We start from the raw sequence: 13,151 nt of genomic DNA, 5'->3' as shown, positions 1-13,151 counted from the left end.
CAAGGCTATACAGGCCTTCACCAATAATGAAGTTTCCATATGTTTGTGGGCAAAATGGTCAATACGGTGTGTGTGTGTGTGTGTGTGTGTGTGTGTGTGTGTGTGTGTGTGTGTGTGTGTGTGTGTGTGAGTGTGAGAGGGAGGGAGGGAGGAAGGACTTGGCTTAATTTAGTACTGTAAGATGATCGTGTGTGTGTTGCAGATGGGAAAGTGAAGATGTTGCTAACCTGCTCTCCGATCGGAGTAATCTGCTGTCACCATTTTGGATTTTGCAATAAATACGGATGATTTTGTCTGTGTAGATTATGTATATCAAGGTTAAATAATTCTTCTATTTCATCTTTTAAATGACACAAACTATTAGAGCTGATTAGATGAACCAGAGTCTGGAAACCATTGTTTTCACCGGCTCCAGTATCTCCCTCTTTTACTTATTGCCATGTTTCAACACATCATAATAGATTGAGACAAGCAAGTGGTGACCACCACGGCTGACCCATGATAGGTCAAGATATCCCAGTTGAGCAAACGCAGCGCGATCACGCCTCCTTTTTTAAAAGGAATAGTTTCCACTACTTGCCGGGAAGTATGATTTTGTACAGATTAAACAAACAGGATGTGACATGTTAATTAGTGAGCTTTAGAGATGCTGGTAGGCAGAATTTGTTACCATTAGACAGAGCCAGGCTAGCAGTGTCCCCTTGTTTCCAGTCTGTATGCTATGCTATGCTAAGCTTATCCATAGTTATCGCACAGACACAAGAGTGGTATCAATCTTCTCATCAGGAAAAACTAAAAGTGTTTGCAGGAGGGAACCACGTCCTCTCTATGCCTTCAGCTGGTGCTCCACACAAGCCCGCCCATGCCACAGTGACACAAACATGTCACACTGTCCACTTCTCCGCCCCCCCCCCCCCCTTTTAGATTCTTGACTTGATTATTAAACTTTCTAGGTCTCTTCAGGCTCTACTGGCTGTGCAGTATTTCTTCCAGGAAAGACAGGCAGGCTGGAAATTGAGTTTAAAAACCATAAATTTCAGCACCTGGCCAAGACACACACACACACACACACACACACACACACATACTGTGTATGATGGTCATTTTGTGATATGACACAGCAGAAATCTTATTGTACCATTGATCCACAGGAAACCTGGGGGTTGAATGAATGGCTTATCACACATATTTGCTAGAGGCAACAACCCCTATGGTAGAGTTGGAGGTGTCATACTTGTTTGATGTCATTTAGCTCACAAGTGTTAAAAGTACAAACAATAACATTGTTGCCACACACACCTCCGAGAAGTTAAAGACAATCTCAACCATAGACCATTCCTGACAGTAGAGATTGTAAACAGGAACTGAAATGTACAGTAGGTTTTATGTGGTCTGTATTTCATTGTGACTTGTTACTTACTAAAGCAGAAGAAGCAGCAGCAGCAGTAAAAGCGCACGCTCAGCATGTACACACACACACACACACACACACACACACACACACACACACACACACACACACCAGGCCAACTGCCAAAAACTCAAGTATTGATGGGCCATACAAGCACAGGGCCTGTTTTATGAAGCACTTTCTTTTTAAACTGAAGCTGATCCTGGTACAGATTTGAGTGAAAAGGACTAAGGAAGAAGACATTTGATTTTCTACAAAACCCCTTCTTTTTCTGCAGACAGTTTTTATGTAAACACTGATACAAGACCCAAATGAAATGCTGTATAACCTGACCAAACATTTGCTGCCAATTTTCAGAACTTTGTTGGTGTTTGACACTTGAACCTACAAAAATATTCAGACAATAATATCTATGGCTGTAAATGTTAGTTTTTTCCAACTGCTTACACACAATCTTTTCATGTCACACGATTTTTGAAACCTCTCACTCAAAGTGCAAAACTACACAGCAAATCTCCAAAACCAGAAGCTATTTCTCAGCCTTTCACTCAGCTTTCAATAACATAAAACACTTTTTTCAAAACATTACACACAATTCTCTACCTAAGTCACAAAAATCTAACAGGAAGTGACTTGCTATCCATTTCTAAACACAACCAATCAAAATGCTATACTTATTTAGCAGGGCACACACACACTTCTCACATTTGCAAACACATTATGTCATAACTGAACACTAACCAATCATTGCTTTAGTATAGGCCTATACATAGTTCAAAGGTCAGATTACCCGTTTTGAACAATGGATGCCAACAATAGACAGAGAGCAAGGGGAGTAGGAGGAAGAGACAGGGGACATCAATGAGGAGGAGGAGGGAAGAAGAGTAAGAAGGAGAGCCATCTCTGATGAGATCAGGGAGAGAAGCCCATCTTGAGTAGCTTTATAGTGGCGTCCATACTGCATGCAACTATCTAATGACTATTTCAGCATTATAAATCAATCAGATTTTGTTTTGCACAAAATGCATACAATTCCGTCCCAGTGTGTACATGGTAAATCCAAAAATTTACTATTATGAAAAAAGTGTTTGCCATTTGATGCAAATGCTTCATTTTGAGATGTGTTCATGGTATTTTGAATGCAGTGTTTCATTTTGAAGGAGATGTGAGGCATTTTGCATTTTGTGTGTAGCGTTTTGAAAAAAGGAAACATAGTTTTGAAAACGTGTGTAAGCAGTTGGGAAAAAAACTGTAATGTAAATATAATAGAGTATCATAATCGGTGTACTCTTTGAAAATATATTAATTTGTCTTACGTATCCTAAAATATTTTTTAGAATCGTAATACTTTTGCGATTGTGAAACCAAAATAATGCTTTCTTTGATATTTGAACAATATCATTTTTTTTTCTTTTATTTAAAGGAAAAGTACCTGTTTTTTATTTTTATAACCTGTCTGATCGTCTGACTGCTCGTGTTCCTTGACTTGTTGGATCTATTTTTAGAGGTGTTGCAGTGCTGCCAGTGTGCTCAGCAATTACTTTAGTACCTTATGAAGCTGACCTGGCCATGACATGACAGAAACATGGAAGTTTCTTGGTCAATGTCTTTATTAAAAGTCAGTGTTTCCTCTATCTGTTAAATTATGCCAATTGTCCGATTGAATGGTTGATTTTTAGACTCTTGATACCCCTAATCAGGAGAGACAAAGTTGGTGCAGCTATAGTATAGTGTTCTTTTAAAGGGATACGCCACCGTTTGTTGAAATGGGGCTTATCACGGTCTAACCTGGCTGTAGATAGGTGGGCTAACGCATTTTTTGTCTCAGTGCAAGTAATTAGGTTGTTTTTTTTTTTGTCTTTTGTTTGCTCACTTTTACTCACCTCATGCTAACCGGCAACATAGGATCCCATTCACTACGCTAAGCTAACTAGCGGCGGCGCTGCCGGTGTTGCACCGGACTTAAACAATGCATGAACAAAAAATGCGTTGGCCCACCTATATACAGCTAGGGGAGACCGTGATAAGCCCTATTTCAACAAACGGTGGCATATCCCTTTAACCGATAGATCTGATGGCCACAGCTAGAGCCCAAAGTTTTCCTTTACCAAAAGAATACAGGTGTCTCAAATGTTAAATATCTCAACACAAGCACAAGAAGTTTGCCTTAATGAAGTGGTCTAATACTGGCAAAATGATTTGAAATCAGAAAGAATCTGAGCAAACATTTGATGCCAGCTTTTAGTACAGTAGTATAGAGTTTTCTATGCGTACAGGGCGGTAAACATTTCTGTTCATCGTTGTCTCTACAGTGAACAGTGTGTTGGGCAACCTGCAAAGAAAACTGATGTCGTGTTCAGCTGTAGTTTCTTAGCAAACCCAACAGCATGTAGCATCTCCGCTTCACCTTTTAAACTGATCTGAGTGCAGACGGCAGGGTCTGATCTGGAGTGTGGAGGCCTGCAGCCAGATTTCACCAACCAGGAAGCAAAGTGTCAGTAATTTGAGCAAGTCCACTGAGCCCAGTCAGACTCTGCTGTGTTGCTACATGCTTCACTCAGCTGGAATGTCGGAGTTTTACACTCCAATTTGACCGAGGAGGAATGTAAACCAGGTGGTTTGATCCAAGCAGACCTTTGAATGTAAATAATTAGCACAAAAAATATGATCAACAATGGAAACCAAATAAGAGAATCACTTATTTTATATATATATATATAAAAACCTCAATCTTTCGCTGTTGGTTTCTGCTTTTGGGAAATCTGCTGGAGTGCTGACTAACATAACCTGTGGTTTGTGTGTGTGTGTGTGTGTGTGTGTGTGTGTGTGTGTGTGTGTGTGTGTGTGTGTGTGTGTGTGTGTGTGTGTGTGTGTGTCAACGTCCTCAGCCTCCAGTATATGACACTTGGCCGGTGAAGCATGTACGTTACTGCTTTAGTACAGACAGTCCTTCTAGTCTGTCTGTCTGTTATTAGTCATCTGGGTTATAGCTTGCTTCTAATACATAAAGTGTTTTCCTTAACAGATATATTTAAATGCAGCCAACTCATTCTATGAATTAAATATATTCTGTTAGACTGATCAGTTCCACATATGGGTGTGGATGTAATCACTGTGCTGAGCATTAATTTGTCTAGAATAAATGTTTGTCTATTAAATGACCGAAAGTTGTGAAAAATATTGATCAGTTTTCCAAAGCCCAAGAGGACGTCCTCAAATGTCTATTGTTGTCCCAACCCAAAGATATTCAGTTTACTGTCACGGAGGAGTGAAGAAACTAGAACATATTCACATTTAAAACGTTGGAATCGGATGATTTTTATTTTCATAAAGAAATGACTCAAACCGATTTATCAAAATATTTGGCGATTTAATTTAATATCTGGCAACTAATCGATTAATCGTTTCAGCTCTACTAAACTGTTAGCAACATTTAATAGAAAGTTATTTTCTTATATATCGTTGCTAATATTCTCTCCCATCCCTGAAGGTGGGTGCTTGGCCCGGGTGGTGACGGTGTCTCCTGGTCCATTAATCCGGGTGGGGGGTCAAACGGTGTCCATCCGATGTGATGTTACCGAATATGGCGGACCTAGTGAGCAGGTGAGTGTCTTTCACACCCGGGTGCATCATGTGATCTTTCTGACGGACAGATCACAGGTTTAAAGGATAAGGCTGGTGATTTTTGTATAGTTTATATTTTGTCCTCGGAAACACCAAAAGCAACAATATGTAAGTCTGTCTCTCATGTCTGTGGTTCTTACCTCCAAGAAGAGATTTATCTTATATCATATATACACGTATCATTTCCTAAAACAATTAGGCTCTGTAGTTTTTAGCAAACAGGATTTGATCATATTGTATGTCTAATTGTCCGTATAATATTAAGTGTGTGTGTATATAGTACTACTCGAGGTTTCGCAACCTGTTATTCTGTGTTTAGGTCCCAGAATTCCCTACAATTAGAGAGCAGTTTAATTGTCGTCTGCCCATTATAGATGGATGATTGGATGGATGGATGGATAGATCACCAACAACCTATAGATCCATTTACTGAGATGAGTTACATGGCAGTCATTATTACCCCGCTCTGTCTCTGCAGGATTTCGAGTGGACGATGACCAAGGAGGCGAACGGGAAGAAGATGAACATAATTTCCTCCTTTGATGCCAGGTTCTCGGACCCATCGCTCAGCAAGCGCGTTGCGTCTGGCGACATCTCGGTGGCGCGTCTTAAGGACAACGAGGTGGAGCTGAAGATAGCCGAGGTGAAGTCAACGGACGCTGGTTTCTACTGGTGTCAAACGCCGAGCACCGACTCCGTCATCAGTGGCAACTACGAGGCTAAGGTCCAACTCACTGGTATGGGTGATGTGTGTGTGTGTGTGTGTGTGTGTGTGTGTGTGTGTGTGTGTGTGTGTGTGTGTGTGTGTGTGTGTGTGTGTGTGTGTGTGTGTGTGTGTGTGTGTGTGTGTGTGTGTGTAAGATTAAGATGCAACTGAGACTCTGTGTCTCATGATCTAAATTCTGTTTCAGAAGCAAACATTTGTGTGTCAGCTATCCCCATGAATTGCTAATGCTCTACTGACCATGTATATATCCTCCCTCACACACACACACACCCTCCCACTGGTTTTAGACAATTACTGGCTTATAATTTGGCTTTCACACAGACGCCATGCACACCCCAACACACTAGTGGTGGGGAGCAGATGTCAGGTGGGAGTACTTGGCTTGTGTCAAATAAGGGCCAGGGAGAGAGAGAGGTGTGGACAGTGAAACACAAGAGGCTGAGAGAAGAATGCAAATATCATAGGACATATAATAAAAGCTCCCCACACGGACACATGTTAAATTATGTGGTTTCTAGTGTTAAACAGTCGGTTATGAGTGGAAACCTTATTAACAGTTGTTAATATTTGGTATAATTTTCCTGATGTGCACGCCCTTTTAAGAACCTTACAAACTATGGTTATTTAACCATAGAAATTAGAGCCAAGAGCCAAACACGGAGCAAAAATCAGATACAGTAGGATGAATTGTCCACTCTTTTATTAGTTATGCGATTTGAGGAAATATTCCCATCTGAGCCAGACCTTGACATCCACCAAATGTGACATTTACATACAAGCGTGTTGCCCTAAGCATACGATTTCATCACCATCCATCAAGTCACATGTGAAATGATAACCAAGATATTACATCTTGCTGCCTCTACCTGAGTAGAAAATGCTTGCTGACATTAACTTTGATATTATATTCAGCACCATAATGGGAGCAGCTGCTAAAGACCAGCACAGCAGGGAGAGAGATATAACAATATCATCTGCATACAGAGCATGAATGATAATAAGATTCATCAAAAACACAACCTGTTTTACAAGAATTTAACGGTCAGGACAAGTCATCCATTTACAAGTCAAACAAGTAGGGAGATAATATAGCACCCTGCTACCCCACTGCTGATATGAACTTCCTCATCCAACCCTGTATCATAAAATACAGGATCTTTTAATATATACACACTTTTTTTTAGGAGACAGCCTTATCTAATCTGCATGGTCTGATAAGCATACCACTACACCAGAGAGCTATCACTTTTCAACTTCCTGGTTTGCAAGTTAACCCATTAAAGTACTCTCACGTTGTATAACAAAGTGGCATAAAAATGTAAAACTAACATTGGTGCAGTTTTTAATTCAAACAACAACCCATACAAATTTGAATTTGGAACCACAACATATAGGCCTTTTTAGACAGGTTTATTTTACTGAGGCCAGACAATGTAAGCTACCACTGTTTCAAAAGATAATGGAGGGAAAGGTATTTACAGTCATACCAACAGGTATATGGTGTATATTGGTGTGTCTGAGGCTTATATACACTTCACCAGTGGATGTAAAACTGTTAAATGGAACAACAATCTACTGGTTAGGGTCATTATCTCTACAGAATCATTTGAAATGTCTTAAAACAAAGAATTATTACTGCTATAAAGGCCCCCATTGTGTTATGGCGTTTTTCCATGACATGGTACCTGCTCGACTCGCCTCGAATCTACTCACCTGTTTTGGCCTGCTACTAGCTAACAGGTACTTTTTTTAGTATCGGCTCCGTCGAGGTTCCAAGCGAGCTGAGGCGATACCAAAAGGTGACGTAAAAACCTGAAGACTACCGATTGGTCTAGATTGGCTGCAACTAACTATTATTTTCATAGTTGATTATTCTGTTATTCATTATTTCCTCGATTAGTTGTTTGGTCTATAAAATGTCAGAAAATGGTGAAATTCCCCTAAAGCCCAAGATGACGCCCTCAAACGTCTTGTTTTGTCCACAGCCCAAAGATATTCAGTTTAGTGTAGGAGAGAATAAACTAGAACATATTCACATTTAAGACACTGGAATCAAAGCATTTTTTTACTTTCTTCTTAAAAAATGACTCAAACCAACTAATCGATTATCAAAATAGTTGCCGATTAATTTAAAAGTTGACAACTAATCGATTAATTTTTGCAGCTTTAGATTGGTCAGAGAGAATCGTCACTAATCACTGCGTCGTCATTGCTAGCGACAACAAACACGCAGGATTTTTAAATAGCTTAGCCAGCGGTGTTTTATTTTTGCTACCTCCAGCTTCTTTTGAAACAAAATTTGTCCTCTGCATATGCCGAGAATCAAAAACGACACACCTTCGGCCGAGCTGGTACTAGCAGTGGGTAAGCGCCGTTAGTGAATGGGGTCATAAAATCAAAAAGAGTATTTGTATTCAAATCACATAATATTAAACTCAATTTCCTATACTTTTGAGTTAATCTTAGAGCTCCACTGCAATAGTTGGATCTTGGAACTTAATATTTCAGAATGACGCCACTCCTCCAGGTATTTGACCTTTGACTAATTATTCACTGACTGCAGACGGAAAGTCCCTCGCTCTGTTAAAGGGCCAGTTTGAAATCCATGTGCTACCATCCAGAAGCAATCCTTTAGTTACTTCAGAATGGTCGACAGACCTCGCTGTGTACACTTTTGAATTTGGACTATTTTCTGACACAGAAACAGAGGGGAAGAGAAACCCGTATTCAGCATTTTCCTTTGAATTTAATTGAGTTTTTTTGTTATCAAGTCAGTAATTACACACACATTTTGGCTACTCTATTGGTTCAAAGCCACGGTTAACCCAAATACTTTTATTTATTTTTATGTTTTTTAATGAATCATGAGGGGTTTAAGGATCATTTTTAAGCTATGAATTTTGCAAATCGTGAGAGATGGAGTAACAAAGAGGGATTGTCTGACAGCAGGTTAGTTGGCTCCATAATGCACCATCATGTTCAGCTGCTCTCTGCTTCCCAGCACGGCTCCCCAGACACCTTGTTAAATTTAGACCTGAATTAACTAGGCAGCGCTGTTTATGCGCGACAGAGATCATGTCGTGTATATGTGGAGCATATGTATTAACGAATTAGTGTGTTTCATAGTGTGCGAAGGGGAGAGTGTTTGTGTGTGTGTGAAGGAGACGGTCGTTAACGGAGATGATGAGTTAGATTTGTTACTGGAGGGTCTGTACCAGTCGAGACTTGCACGCGCACACACACACACACACACACACACACACTGCTTCCATTGGCCCGCTGAGGCTGTTTGGTTATGTAAGAAACGAGTGAAGTACAGGACGCTGAAGATTTGAAAACTCTTCTCGGGCTAATTTTAATTGATGGAGCAAAACGCAGATTATTCGTACTGCCTTGGTTATCTGCCATAGACACTCGCATCACTCCAGCGCAGCAGCAGCAGCAGCAGTGCTGTATACTCTTTAACTTCCACTACAAGTCTTGGTGTCGGGGTGTCCAGTACTGTCCTGTTACCTCCACACTTCATTAGCTTTGTAGAAAGACGATGCCGCTGTTCTTTTAACCTGCCCACACATCTCTGGTTGGCCAACAGTTTCTGTAACTGGCAGAACCCGCAGTCAATAGAAATCCTTTACCGGGACAGTTATGTGTCAGTGCCCAGCCCTCCCAGCTGACCCCCATGATGCTGTCATTTGTCTTCGGAATCTGAGCCACAGTCAGAACCTTCCTTTTTCCCCACCTCCGCGGTCAGATCTTTCAAGGCTTTCTTCAGCTTTGGAACCCAAAAGTGAGGTGGAGCTGCTGTTTTAGGGCAACCCTCAGTTGATGAATGAAAGGGAGTGAAAACCGAGGGATACGGGGTTCAAAAGGTTACATGACAAAATGCTTCTGAGCATGGATAAAGTGCTGGTCAAGGTTGATGATTTCCTGAAGAATTTCTTCTGATTTCCTGCCAAATCTGACCTGGTGGCTCACACACTCCTGTCCTGCTGTAAAACCACATCAGTCAAAGTTAATTACACAAAGCACAAGTTATCAATGTGGTGTGGCTCTGTTTAGGAATCTCCCATCCTGTCCATGCAAACAATTCATGACAGTCAAACCTGCTGCAACAGTTGCTTATTCTCTTGTTGACTTATGTGGTGTAATTGGTAGCGATGCTGTGTGGAAAGGAATCCGCCGACACTGTTTCTTGATTATAAAGGTTTATTTACATCGAAGAAATCAGCATCATTTGACAAGCCCTGCAGAGCTCGGAGAGGACCTGTTTTCCCAATTCTGCAGTGGTCCTCTGACTTTCTTTGTTTTAACATGGTATATATTCTATAATGTGTGTAACATAGATGGGGGAGGAAACAATACTTTGACCAATGGCTATCATCCTTTTGGAACCAAGCCAACAAGGGCATCCCTAATTCTTTCCAGATGTTTCCAGAGAAGTGTCCAGCGAATGTAGGCTAAAGTTCATAAGAGTTTCTTTGTTACCAAAAACTTAAGACAAAGTTTATAAAAGGTCCGTTATAAGTCCAGATACTACACTTACATTAGGAGTACCAATGTCTCAAAATCAATATGCTAATAGTTTATTCATGGGGGAATGGCATCTTCAATAAATAAAGATTATCGTGCAATATGAGCATTCTAGGTAAAGGCACTGTTCAATGTATCCAGTGTTAAGTTTTATTTACCATCTAAAGTCGAGAGGAACATTTTTTTTTTTCTTTACTTCTGTACTAAAGATTGGTCTTTCCCACAGGGCGTCAGTGTGCCATTAATGTAATTCCCATAATGCACAGCTTCGTACTCTTCATTCCCAGCCATCTGCCACTTCTTGGATTCATTTGTAACACGACTACAGTTTAGCTTCCAAAAATGATTATTCACCATTAGCATCCCATAAGCATTTTGTGCTGAAACTTGAAAGAGTTTAGAGCTACGGCTACTTTTGAAGTGTTTATAAGTGGATTATTAAAGTCAGTGTATAGCATATTTGGACACAACCCTTAGCCCTTGCACAAAAGTTCCTTTTAATTTGGTAGCATTTTGTGTTTTCATATGCAAAAGATCAAAATAAGTCAGTGGTGATGATAAAACAGCCTGTAATTGTTTTAAGCAATCATCCAGCTTGCCACCCCCCCCCCCCCATGTCTTCACTGTAGATTTGCCATTTTTAAAGTATCTGTCTGTTCCTTCACTCTCCCTGTTGTGAAGAGCATTTGTATTGTTGTTGTGGGAGCATTAGTCATGCTCCCGTCAGTATGTCCAGCAGTGACGAGTTCCCCAATTTCTTTTTTTTTTATTTCCTCTCACATAGTGACTCATCAGCCTTTATTATATGTCATAACAAAGCAGATGGTAAAAGTTTCCTCTGTTAAGACTTGCTCAAACTCTTTCGTTTTAATTATCAGAACAAAGCAAGGCCCGACTGTGTGAGTTTACCTGAGAAGGCAAGTCACTAACCTTTATTAAAAGTCCTCTGGCTGTGTTTCATATACACACAACCAAAAATTCACAGCCTTATCTACAGTTTTATTTTTTTTTAAACTCTCCTACAGCTAGAGACCTTGACAAGAGTCGTAGAGCAGATCTGACTTCAACTTAAATGTGGCATAATGAGTCATTATTTAGGATTCTGTCACACCCCCTAATAAATACCTGCATTTAATGGTTTAATATTGAATCTTTGACCTATATTTTGGGTAAAATTATGTATTAGTTTTAATTTTTTTTTAACATTGTAACTCCCTTTTTGAAGTTATTTTAGTTTTTACATATGCACTTCCACTTTACCATGTCTGTTTTCAACCAGACATCCCTCTCAGGCTGATTTCCTCCACGTAAACAAAGTTTTCCCCTGCTCGACATCACAGTGCCGGGGATGGGCTGTGAAGAAGGCAGAACAAAGCATTTGGTACCTTGATTATGTCGTCACGTCGTTGCTTTTTGCTGACTTTTCCCCGAAACAATAAGCAGTTTTGTTGCAGTCGAAAATTGGTTTAAACATATCATTGCAGTAAACAAGATCTTCTTACACACAGCTCAGAATATGCCTCCAGTAATAGACGATGAAGAAAAATGGGGAGGAAATGCAAATACGCCGCTAATTTTATCACCACGCTCTGTACGAGTAACGGCAAAGAAGAATAAAAAAGTGATAACAAAAGAAAATATATTTAAAAAAAAACTATTTTTAATTAAAAATTGAAGTGTGTGTGTGTGTGTGTGTCTCTGTGTGTGTGTGTCTGTGTGTCTGTCTACAGTGTTGTTATTATTGTATTCCTAAAAAGGTTATTTTGTCTCTTTCCCCGTCAGTCATCCTCAACACCCTCAAGGTCTCCCCCCTGACCCCGCCCCCAGTCGTCCCAGAAGGAAGTGACCTCACGCTCTCCTGCAACGTCACCCGGGAGCTCAGCCACCCCACCTACCTCTCCGTCACCTGGTCGGTGAAGAGGGGAGCGACATCGGAGGAAATTTTGACATTTGGCCCTCAGGGAGACGTGGTCACAGGGGCCAAGTACACCCGGCGCTACGCCGACGGAGGCATCCGATTGGTTCCCGGGAAGAACGGATTTTTCGAACTGGTGATTTCCAAAGTGACGACGTCTGACGAAGGGACTTATGAATGCAACGGAACTGAATGGACGTACGAAAGTGGAGGGAAGTGGATAAAAATCGTGGAGAGCACTAAAGAGATGGGAACTGTGGCTGTAACTCCTACAGGTAAGAAAAAGAAATGCAATCCTGACAGCAGGAGCTACAGTACAAGTATTATCGCAGAATCACTATCTATTAGAGTAGCAGCAGTAAATGCAGTACAACATGAGTTCAGTCGGTCTCTGCTCTGTGACCTTTTATGATTTACTAAGCAGAGTTGAACTGTGGACTTGCAGTTCAATAAAGCCGATCTCTGCAGTGTTTACACTGGGGATTTAACATTGAGGACGGTGCCACAAAGTGGTGTACTTGTATTGGGTTTCTTCTCCTCATTTTGGCATTCTTAAAAAGTCACTGCTGCTGTGGCCGGGTTGGCTCACTGGGTAGAGCAGGTGCACGTGTACTGAGAGGTTTATGCCTCGACGCGGAGGTCCAGGGTTTGAATCTGACCTGTGACGATTTCCTGCCTGTCTCCCCCCCCCTGTCCCCCCCCCCCCCCGCCCCCGTCCCCCGCCCCCCCTCCCCCTCTCTCCCCTGTCTCACCTAGCTGTCCTGTCAAAATTAAAGGCGGAAAAACCCACAAATGTCTTTAAAAAAAAAAAAAGTCACTGCTGCTGTCGTCAACTAACAGTAGTTAGATTCTCTGTCTGTTAGTTGGTGTGTGGTATGTTAGGTTGTTAACATGTTGAAGTATGTCCGTATGTTATAGACCGCTAGAGAGGGATTTAACTAATG

At 41.0% G+C, this 13,151-nt stretch overlaps 1 protein-coding gene across 1 annotated transcript in view; it reads left to right on the top strand.

The window, feature by feature from the left end:
- Nucleotides 1–13,151, top strand: part of ptgfrnb (prostaglandin F2 receptor inhibitor b) — a 59,799-nt gene that overhangs the window by 316 nt on the left and 46,332 nt on the right. Inside the window, exons 2-5 of the mRNA XM_028571411.1 lie at nt 3,842–3,905; nt 4,902–5,014; nt 5,514–5,772; nt 12,075–12,482. Coding sequence (XP_028427212.1) covers nt 3,842–3,905; nt 4,902–5,014; nt 5,514–5,772; nt 12,075–12,482 — 844 coding nt within the window. The remainder of the gene's footprint in view (nt 1–3,841; nt 3,906–4,901; nt 5,015–5,513; nt 5,773–12,074; nt 12,483–13,151) is intronic.

Source organism: Perca flavescens, chromosome 24, assembly GCF_004354835.1.
Source record: "Perca flavescens isolate YP-PL-M2 chromosome 24, PFLA_1.0, whole genome shotgun sequence".
Lineage (NCBI taxonomy): Eukaryota > Metazoa > Chordata > Actinopteri > Perciformes > Percidae > Perca > Perca flavescens.
The sequence above is the reverse complement of the archived record's forward strand: the minus strand, read 5'-3'. Positions and strand labels throughout refer to the sequence as shown.